Source organism: Bombina bombina, chromosome 4 (genome assembly GCF_027579735.1).
Source record: "Bombina bombina isolate aBomBom1 chromosome 4, aBomBom1.pri, whole genome shotgun sequence".
Taxonomy (NCBI): domain Eukaryota; kingdom Metazoa; phylum Chordata; class Amphibia; order Anura; family Bombinatoridae; genus Bombina; species Bombina bombina.
Genome location: NC_069502.1, coordinates 991,882,474 through 991,899,038, shown reverse-complemented (window position 1 = coordinate 991,899,038; position 16,565 = coordinate 991,882,474). Strand labels below are relative to the sequence as shown.

The 16,565-nt window shown below is 37.8% G+C and overlaps 1 protein-coding gene across 1 annotated transcript in view; it reads right to left on the bottom strand.

Annotated features, from left to right (window-relative positions):
• Positions 1-16,565, bottom strand: part of LOC128658145 (protocadherin Fat 4-like) — a 651,406-nt gene that overhangs the window by 500,849 nt on the left and 133,992 nt on the right. Inside the window, exons 13-14 of the mRNA XM_053712644.1 lie at positions 7,379-7,465; positions 2,521-2,790 (exon numbers count right to left, since the gene is read on the bottom strand). Of these exons, the coding sequence (XP_053568619.1) occupies positions 2,521-2,790; positions 7,379-7,465 (357 nt within the window). The remainder of the gene's footprint in view (positions 1-2,520; positions 2,791-7,378; positions 7,466-16,565) is intronic.

Below are 16,565 nucleotides of genomic sequence, written 5' to 3'. Positions count from 1 at the left end.
AGAAGTCAGGATGAGAAACGTAAGGAAGAATAAAAATTTTGAAGACAATGTAACTGTGTTCTCGACAGAATACTCTTTACAGTTTAAGGAGATATGTGGTATTTTGAAAAATAATCTCAATATATTAAAAGGTGATGAATTATTGGCTCCATATAGAGATAAGTTTAAATTTTATGTAAGGAACAGTATGTAGGACACACCTCTAGACACTTGAGATCAAGAATAGGGGAACATATGAAGATAAAAATTATGTTAAAATATATGGAATTTTTAAAATCATATATTATTTTATTATTCTACATGATGAATTTCTTTATTCAAAATGTAGTTTTGAGTGATTGGATATTGTTTTCTGTTTTCCTTGTGGGATATTAAATTTGACCTTAATTTGCTCTGAATTAACTGCCCTGAATTATATAACCTTTTGGAACATGCTGTTACATGTATTTAAATGACCATAAAAAGTTAGGTTATCAACATGTAAAATACGTTGCTGGATATCAAACACAGTCCCAAAGTAAACTAAGTAGCTGCATGTAAAATAGAGAACATAGGCATGTGATGTGTAGCGTGAAGATGAAACTTGACTCACCGCTCCAAAGAAGGCTGTAGAACTTCAACCGGCGGGGGACTGTGGCGAATAGCCAACCCTACCCTTTACGCTCCGCTATACTCCTGGTCCTGCTGAAGTCGGTGTGTATACCTTCCGTGGCATTCACCATCCAACACATGTATTCGGCGCTTCTGGGTGATGTCACTATTTAATTCATTTGTGACTAACCAGTCTTTTAATACTAGAGGCTGTATAAACTGTTCATCAATGTTCGTGATTTACCTTATAGGTTGTACGTATCATAAATTACAGTATGTGGGTATGACTACCCGTGATGTTTGTACTCGGATACGGGAACACCTTGGGTACATCAGGAACTGGATTTTATGTTCAGAACTGGCAACACACTTCATTCAAGTACATAATGGCAATGCGTGCAAATTTTAAATGGAATGCCATAGAAACCATAAGATGCCCTCCTAGAGGTGGAGATAAATGGCCTATTATGGCCAGGCAAGAGGTCTATTGAATCAATAAATTGTGCACACTTATGCCATTTGGCTTTAATTCAGAAAATGATCTCATTAATTTTTGGAAGATATGAATATTAGATCTCTGTGATATATATACACTTTTGGCCACTCATTGGTTCATTTGATTGATGTCATTTTGCACATATATATATATATACAAACTGTATTCATATATTTATCTATATATTTTTTGTAATCAACCATTAAGCTATCCACTCTACATTAATATGTATTAGGGTAATAGCCTTGTTTTGGTCTTGTATACCGCTGTATGCTTATGTGACTTTATTTAGGTCTGTGTCCTATATGATAAATTATATGGATATTAATCTGTGGTTTAATAATGAATTAACTTCCTCTAATCTATGTTTTAGCTTTAATGTCCACTATGATAATGTTGTTAGTTTTCTTTTGCAAATTGTATTTCCATGCTGCCCCTAAGTTAAATGCTTAATGCTGGCCCCTTTAATTAGGTGAGGGAGGGAAGAGGGGGGGTGTTTTTATCCTCCAATGGGTAACCTTTGTATGGTATAAGTAAAAGTGACACCTGTGAGAAAATATGGTCTATGATTACGGCTACGCATTGCCGAAACGCATAAGACCGTTTCTTCTACCTTTTTCTATCTCACCTTGGTGCCTATGAACCTTTTAATTGGATTGAATAAAGTCTACATTTTTTATATTTGGAAAGCTGGTTCCTGTGGATTTCTTTTTGTTAATGTATTTAAATGATTCAGGATATGTTGAAATGATTTATATGATTGATTGCTGAAACATATGCTTTTTGCATTATAGTATGAATTTCTTAAGATGTTTTTAATATTAGCTATGCAGTAGATATTGGGGGCTGGTAGGCACGTGATGTGTCTTTTTCGACCATTGGCCCTTTAAATATTGCATATAGTGTACAATTGATATCCTATTATTAAGTGCCATGAGGCACGAAACGCGTAAGGATATTCCTTTTTGTGATGTTTAACTTTGTGGAATAAAGTGATTTTTATTTTTGAACTCCTGAGTGCAGCCATATATTTTGCTTATTTGGCATTTTTCGGCTTGCTCAGCCGCTCAGTGTGCACTACGCTTTAGTGTCTGATGTATTATCCCACTGCCACAACAACAATGTCTTAGTTTTGCTGGTGGAATCCTATAGAGTTAGGAATAGACAAGAGGGACGGCAGGCACTACTCCAAATCCTAAGGAGTACCTGGAGCTGCATTATTTGTTTGTTTACTGTAGAATACTCAGAGCTGTACTGGTTGTACCTCCCCCAAACACACACTATTTCATAAAAAGTGTGGTCTACAAAGTTGTGTCACATGACACGCCAGATGTTCCCCTGTGTATAATGAGTCCAGCTAACTTGCATTTTCAGGTTAAAATAAAATACATTTTGCCCATTATAACATAATAATAAAGAATTTTTGCACTTACTATTACTTTGAGATTATAATTGGCCACAGTATCAGCATCCAGAGGTTTTTTAGTAGCCAATCTGCCAGTGGAAGTGTTTATATAAAAAGTGCCGTTAAAGTCATTCTCCAATAAATATGTTATAAAGCCATTTTTTCCTGTATCTTTGTCAGTAGCAGAAATATGACCAAAATCCAGAAAATCCTCATTCTCAGGACAATTAATATTTGTATTAATCAGTGGTGAAAAAATGGGAGGATTGTCGTTAACATCAGTTATAAACACAGTGACCTGTATAGGAAATGGAACAGCATTTTAGAAAAACTTACAAACAATTAACACAAGGCATTCTTTTTTTAATTAAAGATTAACCAATTGTCTATGAAAAAAAACACATTACATATAAAATAAATAATACCATGATGTTTCTGTACAATAGAATCATTTACAGTTGCTTATTTTCAACATTTCCTTAATTAACGAACAATTATTCTTCTAGCAGTCATTGATTTCCTTCCTTTACTTTCTTAAAGGAACAGTAAAGTCAAAATTAAACTTGTATAATTTAGATAGGACATTCAGTTTTGAACAAGTCTTCAATGGATTTGCATTAAAGAAATGTGCTTAATTCTCTTGGTATTCTTTGTTGAAAAGTATACCTATGTAGGCTCAGGAACCGCAATGCACTGATGGGAGCTAGCTGGTGATTGGTGGCTTTATACATGCCTCTTGTCATTGGTTCACCCAGTATGTTCATCTAATTCCCAGTAGTGCACTGCTGCTCCTGACCCTACCTTGTTTCATTTTCCACTAATACTGCAAAAAATGTAACATTACATATTGGGTTAAAAAAGTTAATCAGACCGCTGCTTCTTACATTCTCCGCCAACTCATAGGGGGGTGATTGACAGGCTCTCCTGTCTTGTGAGAGAAGGGGGCAGCATTAGATACTCACTTGCAATACGGGCAGCAGATGTACGCTGTCTTATGACACAAAGCCGAGTAGACAGATTCTCAAACACCGGCTTTAGTAAATGGGGCCCAATGTCTCTGTTTTTCAAACTTTAGTTTTACATATATATGAATACTTGATATACTGTATTTCCCTGACAGTGAGTATGTTTAGTTATTTTTTTCTCATTTAAAGGGATATGAAAAATGTTCTTTTATGATTCAGACAGAGAATACAATTTTTAAGTTTTCAATTTATATCCATTATCAGGGTCAGCTCCAGAACGAATGAAATGGGGGGGCATTTTTTTCACAAGGGGGCATGCATTTACAAAGCATGTATGAGAGTCAAAATAAGAGCAGACCTACATATTCCACAGGAAATTGTAGCTTCTGTCTGGCTTATCCCCCACTATTAACATTTGGAGAATATGTGCTAAATCACTAGGTTAAATAATGAAATCGAAATCCTATGCAGTGCACTAAAACAGAGAAATTAAACTTGAGACCCCCAGTGCAATAGCACCTTAAAACAAATTACCCCTTAATCACCATGATCCAAAACCCTTAAACTCATTCTCAAATCTCAATCATATCTGTAAACAGCCATGCACCCCAAACCACCCCCAATGCAATTAACCCCTTTGTTTGCAATAGCAGTGAGGATACTAGGTTTTCAGGTACTGGTAATTTTAAAGATTAGATTTAGCTATACCCGGATATTAGGCTACTTAATACAACCTATGTACTGTGAACCTATAAGAATATTATTGTATCATATAAATATAAGTTTATAAATGGCTACCAGCTTCTATCGACGACTCAAAAGTGCACTGTGATCTTAGGCCTGGCCTAAGATCACAGTGCACTTTTGAGGCATCGATAGAAGCCGGTAGCAATTTATAGACTTATATTTATATGATACAATCATATTCTTATCATGGTCTATTGTTTAAGAAAATGAGTAACTCAGGATAGTTAAGTAAAATTAACAGAGTTAAAGACAAGTCCAAAAAGTCTATAACTTCCAATTCCAAATAAGAGGTTAAGACACAGAGCTCCTTGCAGATGCGTGATGCAACCTCACAGTTCGGCAGCTAACTCCACCCCCAGCATGCAGTATTACATAACAATTCATTATTGTATTTATTATTTTTAAAGCATATGATCATATCAATATTTTTTGAGGGGGCACAGTATTCCATTTGGGTGGGCATTGCCCCCCAATGCCCCCCCTTGGAGCCGACCCTGTCTATTATCACATTTGCTTTGTTTCCATGATATTCTTTGTTGAAGAGATACTTAGGTAGGTGTCTGGAGCACTATATGGCAGGAAATAGTGCTGCCATCTAATGCTCATTCAAATGGATTACATTCTTGCAAAATTGGTGCCATATAGTGCTTCAGACACATGCACGCTCCTGAACTTACACCCCGGCACAATGTAAGATTGTCCATCTGCTACTAACAAATCTGTATTGTAAAATGTACAATAACTAAAAAAAAAAAATGTATAGATTTAAAATAAATACAATATTCTGATATTTTTGGGGCCCAATATCCCAAGCCTCTATAGCAGGGTTGGGTAACATGTAGTGGTCCTAATGGCTGAATGCAGTTCACATGAAGTATTTGCAGCTAATGTTTAACCATATTTTGTGGGTCTGAGCTACAAGTAAAAACAACAATATGAACTTATGATAGTGGCATTATAATATATATATAAATTTAGTATTAGGAAATAATTAGTTAGAATTTAGACAGTAATGAGTTAAAGGGACTTAATAGTTATTGTTTGAAAAGATAGATAACACCTTTACTACCCATTCCCCAGCTTTGCACAACCCACATTATTATATTAATATACTTTATAATATTTAAACCTCTAAATTTCTGCCAGTTTCTAAGCCACTTCAGAAAGCCTCTTATCACATGCTTTTTTATTTGCTTTTCACAAAAAGATACTGCTAGTTCATGTGGACCATATAGATAACATTATGCTCACGCCTGTTAAGGTTATTTAAGAGTCAGCACAACACAACACTAATTGGCTAAAATGCAAGTCAATAGAAAATAAATAAAAAGTCATGTGCAAAACAACTTCTGCAACTCACTTTCTCTTTAGGTCTGTCACAATGGACTGATTCTCCCACTCACAAAGACGGTCACTCCCATGACCTGATCTTTAGCTATTGATGCACTATTTCAAACTTCACAAACTCCCCTTTTCTTCTATCTGACCACCATCTCCTCGCAGTGGCGGCTCGTGGGTTATTCAAATGGGGGTTCACTATATATATATATATATATATATATATATATATATATATATATATATATATATATATATATATATATAGAGACTGCAGCACTTAGATTGAATAAGATCACCTCTTCAGTCAAGATTTTATTTAAAATTCTACACTTGTTTGAATTTTTTTTTGAAGCAGTACAGATTTGTACAAAATAATAGGCAAATTATCATTTGCATAAATAATAAATAAAAAAACATTTCAAACAAATGTAGAATTTTAAGATAAAATCTTGACTAAAGAGGTATAATGGGGCAGATGATGCAGTTAGAGATATTTCTTTGATAGTGACACTAGCTAATAAACTAAACAGCATTAATTCTCTAACAATATAGCCAGTATTTTTTATTTATTTTTTGCCTTTTTTTCCCCCTCTCTTCTCCAATATTTTTTTAAATTGACACCAGGTTGACATAGAAACAAAATAGACAGATACAATTTATGTTAATTTCTTTTTTTAACTGTTGAGGGCAGACAGTATCACTAATCATGAAAAATGTAATTATATTTGCTGTCAGAAAAGCGATACTACAAATGACCACTAGAGGTCCTCAGAGACAAAAAATATTTTTTATGAAAAAAAAACCAAATACAATACGTGACAATTTTATAAACATTTTAACAGTCTTATGATTAGTGCAGATAAGATGAAGAGTAAGTCACCTGCTAGTGCTACAAGACACCTACTCACATAAAGGCTGCTGCTCTGAGTTCACACACTCCCCTTCCTATTCCTAGTTGCAGTGCCACTGCCTGCTCTCAGCCTCTCACTGACTACTCGAGAGACACGGGGGAGGGAAGTTTAGAATCAAAGACAGATGTGGGACTGGAGTTCCTTACCAATGTAGCTACGGTAGACAGTACCATCATACCTTACACATTCCTTTGTGACATACAGTTAATCAAAAAGTCCACATTTTCCTACAATACAGACACTCTAAAATGATTTATAAAATGTGCTACCAGTGCCTACATTTGGCTATACTAAAAGTAAAGGTATACATGTCTAATTGTCCATAGCAAATGTCAGTGTAAATTCCATGTCCAGCAGTAATAACACAGAGAAACAAAGTTAGACTTTATCCAAATGACTGCTGCACTGCTCATCTCACGATTATACTAAGTATGGGATTCAAGCTTTACTAATATGGAAGATAATGAAGTTATTCCAGCTTGTGGAGACAAGACAGACAGTAAGTGTTTGACAGCAGAAGGGAGGGATGATTTTTTAGTAAATTGAGCATAACACCGTTCACGGAGAATACAGTTTGCAGCAACCCATGTGACTGACTGCCTCGCAATGTCTCTGGATTAAAACTGTACATTGACAGTCTGTGCTCTCTTGATGCTCAAATTTGCCAAACTGGTGTTCAGATTCACATAAACATATTTAGTTATAGCCACTCTGCTTACTGTTAGTCATCCGTGAAGTAACTGACCATTGTTAAAATTCTGATTAAGATTAAGGTCAGTTACTACACGGATGACTAACAGTAAGCAGAGTGGCTATAACTAAATATGTTTATGTGAATCTGAACACCAGTTTGGCAAATTTGAGCATCAAGAGAGCACAGACTGTCAATGTACAGTTTTAATCCAGATTTCCACGCACTCACCACTAACTTGGTCCTTCTTAGCACCAGCAGCTCTTCTCTGCAGGAGTCCCAGGACATGTGACTCGGCTCCCTCTCTTCCTGCCAGACCTAGACAATCAGGAACATGGCAAGAAGAGAAACAGTCACACTCACACAGTCACGTGAATAGATGCAGAAGAATAAGAAAAAAAGATGGCAGTAGGCACATTATATAAATGTATTCATCCAATATGACCAGAACAAGGGGTCACTTGTATAGATCATATCCCTCAGACAGTCATTTATATAATGTGCCTAGTGCCATCTCTTTCTCTTATTCTTCTAGTAGAAATATGATCAGTATGGGAGACGGTGACAAACATGCCACATGGAAAAAACATTACTCACTCGGCAGGCAGACAGGCACTCAGTCTTTTGCTGCAGCTCCCTCCTCTTCAGTACTGTAGTTCCCGCCACCAGCCGATGAGATCATGATGCCTGATGTCAGCCCAGATGCTCCACCTCCCAGTGCTCACATACACAGCTCTTAGTGTGCGAGTGTCACGTGACAGCTGCCTCTCGCACACTAAGAGCTGTGCGGTAAGGAGAGCTATAGGCTGGCCTGTAGGTGGCACTGCAGTCAATGCAGTTTTAAAGTGGAAAGGTCTTTTGCCTATACTTCTAACTATCGCACGTGCGATAGATAGAAGTATTAGGCAAAAGACCTTTCCACTTTCAGCCTAAATGTTTAAAAATGACCATTTTAAATGTTTTTAGTTAAAACTGCAGTGGAGCCTGGATGAATGTTTTTATTTAAATCAGCAAAAAAAAAAAATTTTTTTTATTTATTTTGTTTTATTTCTCACTCTTTTTTTTTCTTTTTTTTTCGTCAGGGGTCAGGGTGTTCATCAGGGGCATCAGGGGCCAGGGGGTTCACGTGCTCAAGTGCTCCTATAGAGGAGCCTCCACTGTCTCCTCGCTTGCAACATATCCCCTCCCTATAACTCTCCCTCCTTCTACTCCTCACACCAAACTTCACAGAAGCATTATGTCATTAGATCAGCAACAGCTTGCTAATTCCCTCAAACCTCTTCTCTCATCCTTCTCCTTCTCTTCCTGCCCTGACCAATCTATCTGCCACTATAATTCCATCCTTAAATCCATCCTTGACAATCTGGCCCCTCTTACCATAGCTCGGAAATCACACACTCATCCTCAGCCCTGGCATACTCCTCTGACACGGTACCTATGCAAATGTTCCGGTACTACTGAGCGGCACTGGAGAAAATCTCGGAGTTCAGCTGATTTTCTTCATTACAATTTCATCTTGAACTCCTACTATTCTGCCCTTAATCTCTATAAGCAACATTACTTCTCTACTCTTATCTCTACTCTTTCTTCAAACCCAAAATGTCTGTTCTCCACTTTCAATACTCTTCTCTGCCCACCCCTACCTCCTAATACAACTTCTCTGTCAGCTCAAGACTTTGCCAGTCACTTCCATAACAAAATCGACTCCATCAGAAACTAAATCAGCTCTCAACATACTTCCATTCTCTCAACCTCTCAAAAGCTTGCAATCAACCACAACCCACATAGCCATAAACTCTTTCTCCCCTGTTACTGAGGAAGAAGTTTCTGCACTTATACTGCGCTCCCACTACACTACCTGTCCTCTTGATTCTATCCCCTCACAGCTACTCCCCCCCTCTCTTCTACCCTTACCCCTATACTCACACACATTTTAAACCTCTCCCTCAGCACTGGTATATTTCCCTCATCTCTGAAACATGCACTGGTCACACCTATCCTCAAAAAACCTTCCCTTGATCCAACCTCCCCATCCAACTACCACCCTATTTCCCTCCTCCCTCTTGCCTCAAAGTTTCTTGAAAAGCTAGTATATACACTCCTATCCCATTTCCTTACATTAAACTCCCTCCTTGACCTACTGCAATCTGTATTTTGTCCCCATCATTCCTAGAGACAGCAATCATTAAGGTTACCAACGACCTACTTACAGCAAAATCAAAAGGCCACTTCTCTCTGCTTATCCTCCTTGATCTGTCCACAGCCTTTGATACTGTTGACTACTCTCTTTTGCTCCAAACCCTCCAATCCTTCAGCATTTGTGACACAGCCCTCTCATGGTTCTCTCCTACCTGTCAAACCATACCTTTAGTGTAACCTTCTCTGGGGCCTCATCTGCCCTGTCACCACTTTCTGTCTGGGTACCGCAAGACTCTGTCCTCGGTCCCCTTCTCTTCTCAATCTACACATCACCATTAGGTTCCCTAATTAAGTCCCACGGTTTCCAATATCATTTGATTGCTGACAACACCCAATCTACTTCTCTGCACCAGACCAATCTCCTTCCTTGCTAACCCGTGTCACTAACTGTCCTCTCACTACTTCAAGCTAAAGCTCCTTATTTTCCCCCCTTCATCCAAAATCTCCACCCCCAATCTCTCTATAACTGTTGAGAACTCCATCATTACCCCTGCCCCACATGCCCGATGTCTTGGGGTCACATTTGACTCAGATCTTTCTTTTACTCCTCACATTCAATCCTTGGCTAAAGCCTGCCGCTTTCTCCTTAAAAACATTTCCTTACACAAGACACAACTAAGGTCTTACTCCACTCTCTCATCCTTTCCCGCCTCGATTACTGCAACTCTGTCCCCTCTGGTCTCCCCAACTGCTGCCTAGCTCCTTTACAATCCATAATAAATGCCTCTGCCAGGCTCATCTTCCTTACATGTCGCTCTTCATCTGCTGCACCTCTCTGCCAATCCCTTCACTGGCTTCCTCTTGCCTCTAGGATTAAACACAAAATTTTAACTCTGACATACAAAGCCCTCAACTGCACTGCTCCCCCTATATCTCAGACCTTGTATCCAGATACTCTCCCTCCCGTCCCCTTCGCTCTGCTCATGATCTCCTACTCTCCTCCTCTCTTGTTACCTCATCACACTCCTGTTTACAGGACTTCTCCAGACTGGCTCCCATCTTGTGGAACTCTCTACCTCGCTCCACAAGACTCTCCCCTAGATTTGGAAGCTTCAAGCGCTCCCTAAAGACTCTAATGTTCAGGGATGCATACAACCTACACTAACCTTTCTTTATACTAGTTCCACTCCTCCATTGTTATCCCCTGAACCCCCTTAGCATGTAAGCCTAAGAGTCCAGCTGTTTGTAGATCACCTTCGTAAGAGCTGACTACAATAGTGCGACTCTTGGCAGGGGCCTCTACCCGTTTGATCCCTATAAATGTTTTGTTGTACTCCGCCTTTGTTTATAGTGCTGCAGAATCTGTTGGCGATCTACAAATAACTTATAATAATAATAATAAAGTGATCAGGGGGTGGCAGTAGATGCTTAGATACAAGGTAATCACAGAGGTAAAAAGTATATTAATATAACAGTGTTAGTTATGCAAAACTGGGATATGGGTAATAAAGGGATTATCTATCTTTTAAATCAATAAATCTTCTGGTGTAGACTGTCTCTTTAAGTGTTGGTTTGCATTTTTGTACTTTTATAAAGTGTCTGTCAACTGATGCCAATTTTCATTTCTTCTCAAGCATTTTTAATATTATATAAATGCTCTCCCAATCATACTCTGTCTCAAGCTGTGATCTTGACATACTTTAAAGAACAACTGCACTCTATGCAGTAGATCTGGAGCACTATATGGCAACAATTTAGCAAAAATTGTATCTGTTTTCAAGAGCACTAGTTGGCAGCACTACAGTATTTCCTGCTATGTAGTGCTCCAGATGCCTATCTAGTTATCAATTCAACACAGAATATCACATGACTGCAGCAAAGTTGATCATAGAAGTAAACTGGAAAATTTGGGGGCTGGGCTTGGCTGTGCAGGAACATGGCCTCATAGATCCAGAGCTCCGGAGCATCTCACCCTCAGTGCCTCAATTAAATAATACCCAGCACAATCAGAAGCACTCACAACGCTGATCCCTCTTACCAGCAAGGTTAGCGTAACATGACATGAGCTGAACACTCGCTATTTCTGTGATTTAAGGGCCGCCACAAACTTGGAACAGTACAGAGGTTACAAAATTGAACATAGTCATGCGGCCGCGAGCAGACTAACCATGACCCGTTTTTTTTTTTTAAATGACACCAACATTCGTTGACGCTTGATGAGAGCATAGTTCCTCCAAGAAATATAAGAAGAGGTAAAGGTGAGAGACTTACGGCTTCTAAGCAATATGAAAAAAAAATGCTAACGGTTAAATACGCAAAGAAAAGCACATTGAAAGCAATCATAGCCATTTAAGAACAGCATACCTAAACCCTCAGTACTTGAGAGCACAGCTAAAACAGATAACAAACCTCTGCTAATAAATTACTGACAGCTGCTCACCTCAAACTGAGATATGCCTTAAAAATCTTATAACAGCATACCCTCTAACGCAGCACAGATGCTGCCTTAAAGGGATAGTCTAGTCAAAAATAAACTTTCATGATTCAGATAGAGCATGCAAATTTAAGCAACTTTCTAATTTACTCCTATTATTAATTTTTCTTCGTTCTCTTGATTAAGAGCCGGCCCAATTTTGGCTCAGTACCTGGGTAGCACTTTCTAATTGGATGGCTACATTTAGACACCAATCATCAAGCGCTACCTAGGTACTGAACCAAAAATGGGCTGGCTCCTATGCTTACATTCCTGCTTTTTTAAATAAAGATACCAAGAGAATGAAGAAAATTTGATAATAGGAGTAAATTAGAAAGTTGCTTAAAATTGTGTGCTCTATCGGAATTATGAAAGTTTAATTTTGACTTTACTATCCTTTTAATATAATATTTCTCTCTCTTCCTGAAGGGCTAGCGCTTCTCACGTTGTACAAATATAACATAGCTGACTCTATTATTGCAGCTCATTTAAAGCAAACGCTAAACATCCAGGGTGTATACCTTTCTTCGTTACAAACCAGACTTAACTGCAGACCTATAAGAGAGCTAAACCGTGATAAATACCTGAGACACAGAATATCTATATACACTGCTAAGCATCCAAGTCTTAAGCAAATAAGATATTCAACCCACACTAAATCTCTGATTATACGTGACCCTGTTAGGGTGCCTTATACACACAAACATAGCAGCCCTACATCTGCTTTCTCGTCTGAAACAACAGTTATTCACGCCACACCATGACTACCAGAAAATCAACTAAACCAGATAAGTATGGAAAGTCTTCTATGCAGTCTACATCTTTATCCACATTTTTAACTTCTCCAGACCACAATAAGTCAGATGCAGCTAATATAACATAAGAGAGTCAGCAACCTATTCTTCAAGAACCTACATTAACTCAATCACTCAGCAACAATTAACGCTGCTACAAGCCTCCATTAAACAATTACCATCTAAAACGGATATTACAGACCTAAAGACATTTATACAATACGAAATGTCTACAGTTAAAAAATGGAATAAACATTTTACGCTCCAGCTTGGAAGAACTAAAAGCTGAAGACGCCATGAACTCTATAATATCAAATGTAGAAATAGGATTATCACAGCACGCTTCTATGATCCAAACTCTACAAGACAAAGTCGAAGACCTTGAGAATAGGAGTAGGAGGAATAACTTGAGGATTCGAGGAATCCCTAAAGAAATATCGACTGAAATCCTCCACTCCTATCTCATACAGTTCTTTAACTGCATCATCCAATCTACTTCACTCACAGAATCCGCTATAGAACCGGCTCACAGAGCACTAAGGCCACGTCCTAGCCCAAATGCTCCACCAAGGGACGTGATTGTTAAACTTCTTCACTTCAGAGACAGAGAAACCATTTGGACCTCAGCAAGAAATACTCATCTGCTAAAACAAAGAACTGCAAATATTCCAAGACCTAAGCCTGACAACTATTGAAAAGAGGAAATCATTGAAATTCATAACCACAGTTCTCCAGGACCATAAAATATTATATCAATGGGGCTTCCCATTCAGCCTAATGATCCCACATGCTGGAAAACTTCTAATCTACAAAGATTCCTCTGACCTGGACACTCTCTCCAAAACTTTAGGACTCACTTTTAATCCACCACCTTCTCTTACAGAAGAAGACACACCATCCACAAACCATCTAAAAAATGGCACAGCTACATCCCATAGATCACCTTGGATTACAATACCCAAGAAGAAGCAGAAGCAACCTGAATCCCTGCAACCACACCTGCCACCCTGAAGATCTCTCTTCCTCATACTGGTTCTGATCTTGCGATATGTGGATAAGTACTGCCTTTTTTATATTTTCACAATATCTCTCTCTTTCATAAAAGAATAGTAACAGTACTTTCCCTTGAATTTGTCTTATTAAAGACCCATATATCCTAACTATTTACCTTCTGCCTCTAATTTGGAAGTATGTTGACATTTATCAAACTCATAGAAGGGACTAATTAACTACCTAATGAGAATTATACTCAATCGAGTAATCGAACTATAGAGAGCACTACCCCTGTTGTATGCATATACATATCTATCTATATCACGACTAATATAGAATACTATCTGAAAAGATGCTGTTTTATAGTCAATAGATGAACATACACCTTGATGTTGAATGTTGAATCCTGTTTAGTTACGTTTCTATTATTGTAATAATATACTCAGAATGTCTTATATTGTTTTCAAGTAATCAAGTTGTAGATATCCAACTTGGGCACTAGGGAAGAGAGGCAATCCTCCCTAAACCCCGTTACTACTTAGCGAGAGATGGGATCCTTTTCTTTTCAAGTTTTGCACACTGTTTAATGATTATTGTTGCACCATTGTTTATTAAGTTATTGTTAGACTGGACGACCACTTTTTTATATGTTACAGCAAGCACACCAAGATTCAAGACCTCACCCTTTTGCACAACGCATTATTGCAGATATACTCACTTCAACAAACCCTCATGACACCTCAAACTAACAAACAATCTAATAACAAATTATTAAATGTTATCACCATTAACTCTAAGGGCCTTAACTCACAAAGGAAAAGATCCACAGCCCTAACTTATTGTAAAATGCCAAGCTGGAGACATAATTTTACTCCAAGAAACCCACTTCCTTAAAGGCAGGGAGGCCAAAACATTCCATTATAAATTCTGTAGAGCCTTCTTTGCATCATGCCCTCAGAGAAAAAGTCCAAGGAGTTGGGATCCTAATCAAAGCAAACATCCCCTTCCAGGAAATTTCAATAATTAGAGATAAAGAAGGAATATACCTCCTAGTCTCGGGCCTCCTGTACGGTAGCCTGGTCATGCTAGTTTCTTTTTATCCACCTCACACGAAGCAACATACATTCCTTAAACATTTATCAAATATAATCTTAGAAAATCAAAAAGGTACACTCATTATGGGAGGAGATTTTCTCTTAACCCTTAATCCCTCATTACACTGCTCCCCGATCATCAAATGCATTATCTTGCATCACTAAATCGAATAAACTGATTAAACAGCTCACCTGCCTAGATGTATGGAAAACATTACATCCTCTATCCAAAGACTTTACCTTTTATTCCTTCCAACATAAAGTGTACACAGGGATAGACTACATATTTACAGATATAACAAGCATGAGCTTATTCTGTTCCGTGTACATCTCTCCCATTAATTGGTCAGACCATGCTGGAGTACATTGCTCCTTCGAATGGCCCTCTAAACCTATTAGAGACTACATCTGGAAACTAGATGATAGTCTACTATCTGATCCTGTTCTACAAGAAAAACTCCAGAACAGAATAGAAGAGTATTTCCAACATAACACTAATTCAGAAAGCTCCCCTCAGAATAATTGGGAAGCACATAAAAGTGTTCTAAGAGGGGAACTGATAGCTTACAAAGCTCACCTTAACAAGCTTCAAAGAGAGAAGATTACCAATCTCATAAAAGAGATATCACATTTAGAGTCAGTACACAAACAAGATCCAAAAGATGAGGACACTCTCCATCTACTCCAAACCAAGCATTTTACTTTAGCATCCACCCTAAATAAAGAGCACACCCGCCACACATATAATTGAATAAATCATGACACTTACTAGCAAGGTATATTAAAAAAAATCTAAATCCTTTTATAATCTTCATATCAAAGATAACTCTGGGAAATCTCATTACTCTTCCCACATTCAGAAAATACTACTATAATCTCTACAATTTACCACAAGGCACTTCAAATAAAGCTGCACATACAAACACCCACAAAGAAACTATCACTGACCATCTTTCAAACCTACAGCTACCAAAACTGTCCAAAACCCAAAAAGAAACACTAGATGAACCTTTTACAATGGAAGACCTATAAAAGGTAATTAAAAATCTACCAGCCAATAAATCTCCGGGCACGGATGGGTTGACTTACAAATATTATTCACTATTTGCAGAACAACTATCACCACACTGATTGACATACTTTAACACTATTGACAAAACCCACCCCTTTCCTAGCACTGCATTAGAAGCTCACATAACCGTAATCCTAAAACCAAATCCCCTGAATATAACTCGAATTATCGCCCTATTTCGCTTCTAAACTCTGATCTAAAATTATTTTCCAAAATGTTAACGAACAGAATAAACTCCCTACTACCTGATTTAATCCACCCAGATCAAGTGGGATTTGTACCTGGGAGGGAGGCAAAGGACAATATGGTCAGGGCCTTAAATATAATATTCTACGCACAAGAACACTCAATACCTTTAATTACCCTTTCAACAGATGTGGAGAAGGCCTTTGATCGTGTTGCCTAGGGCTTTCTTAAATTAACCATAGAAACTATTGGATTTGGCCAAGGCATAATACACTGTATACTTTCGCTATATACCCAAACGTCTGCAAAAATAATAATCAATTGTATCCTATCTGACTCATTTAAAATAACAAATGGAACCCGACAAGGATGCCTTTTGTCTCCCTTTTTATTTGCATGTGTAATAGAAACCCTAGCTTAAAGTCATTCTATTTATGCTAACAAACCCTGAGACTTCACTACCCATTTAAAATAAGAATTTAACACTTTTTTCATCTTTCAAACTTCTTAATTAATGTATCAAAGTCAGAAATACTAAACATTACCCTACAACCAGATAAAATAAAAAGAGTCCAAAAATTGACACCATTCAAATGGAATCCCTGCTCTATTAAATATTTAGGCATATACCTCACTACTTCCATTAATTCCCTATTCAAACTTAATT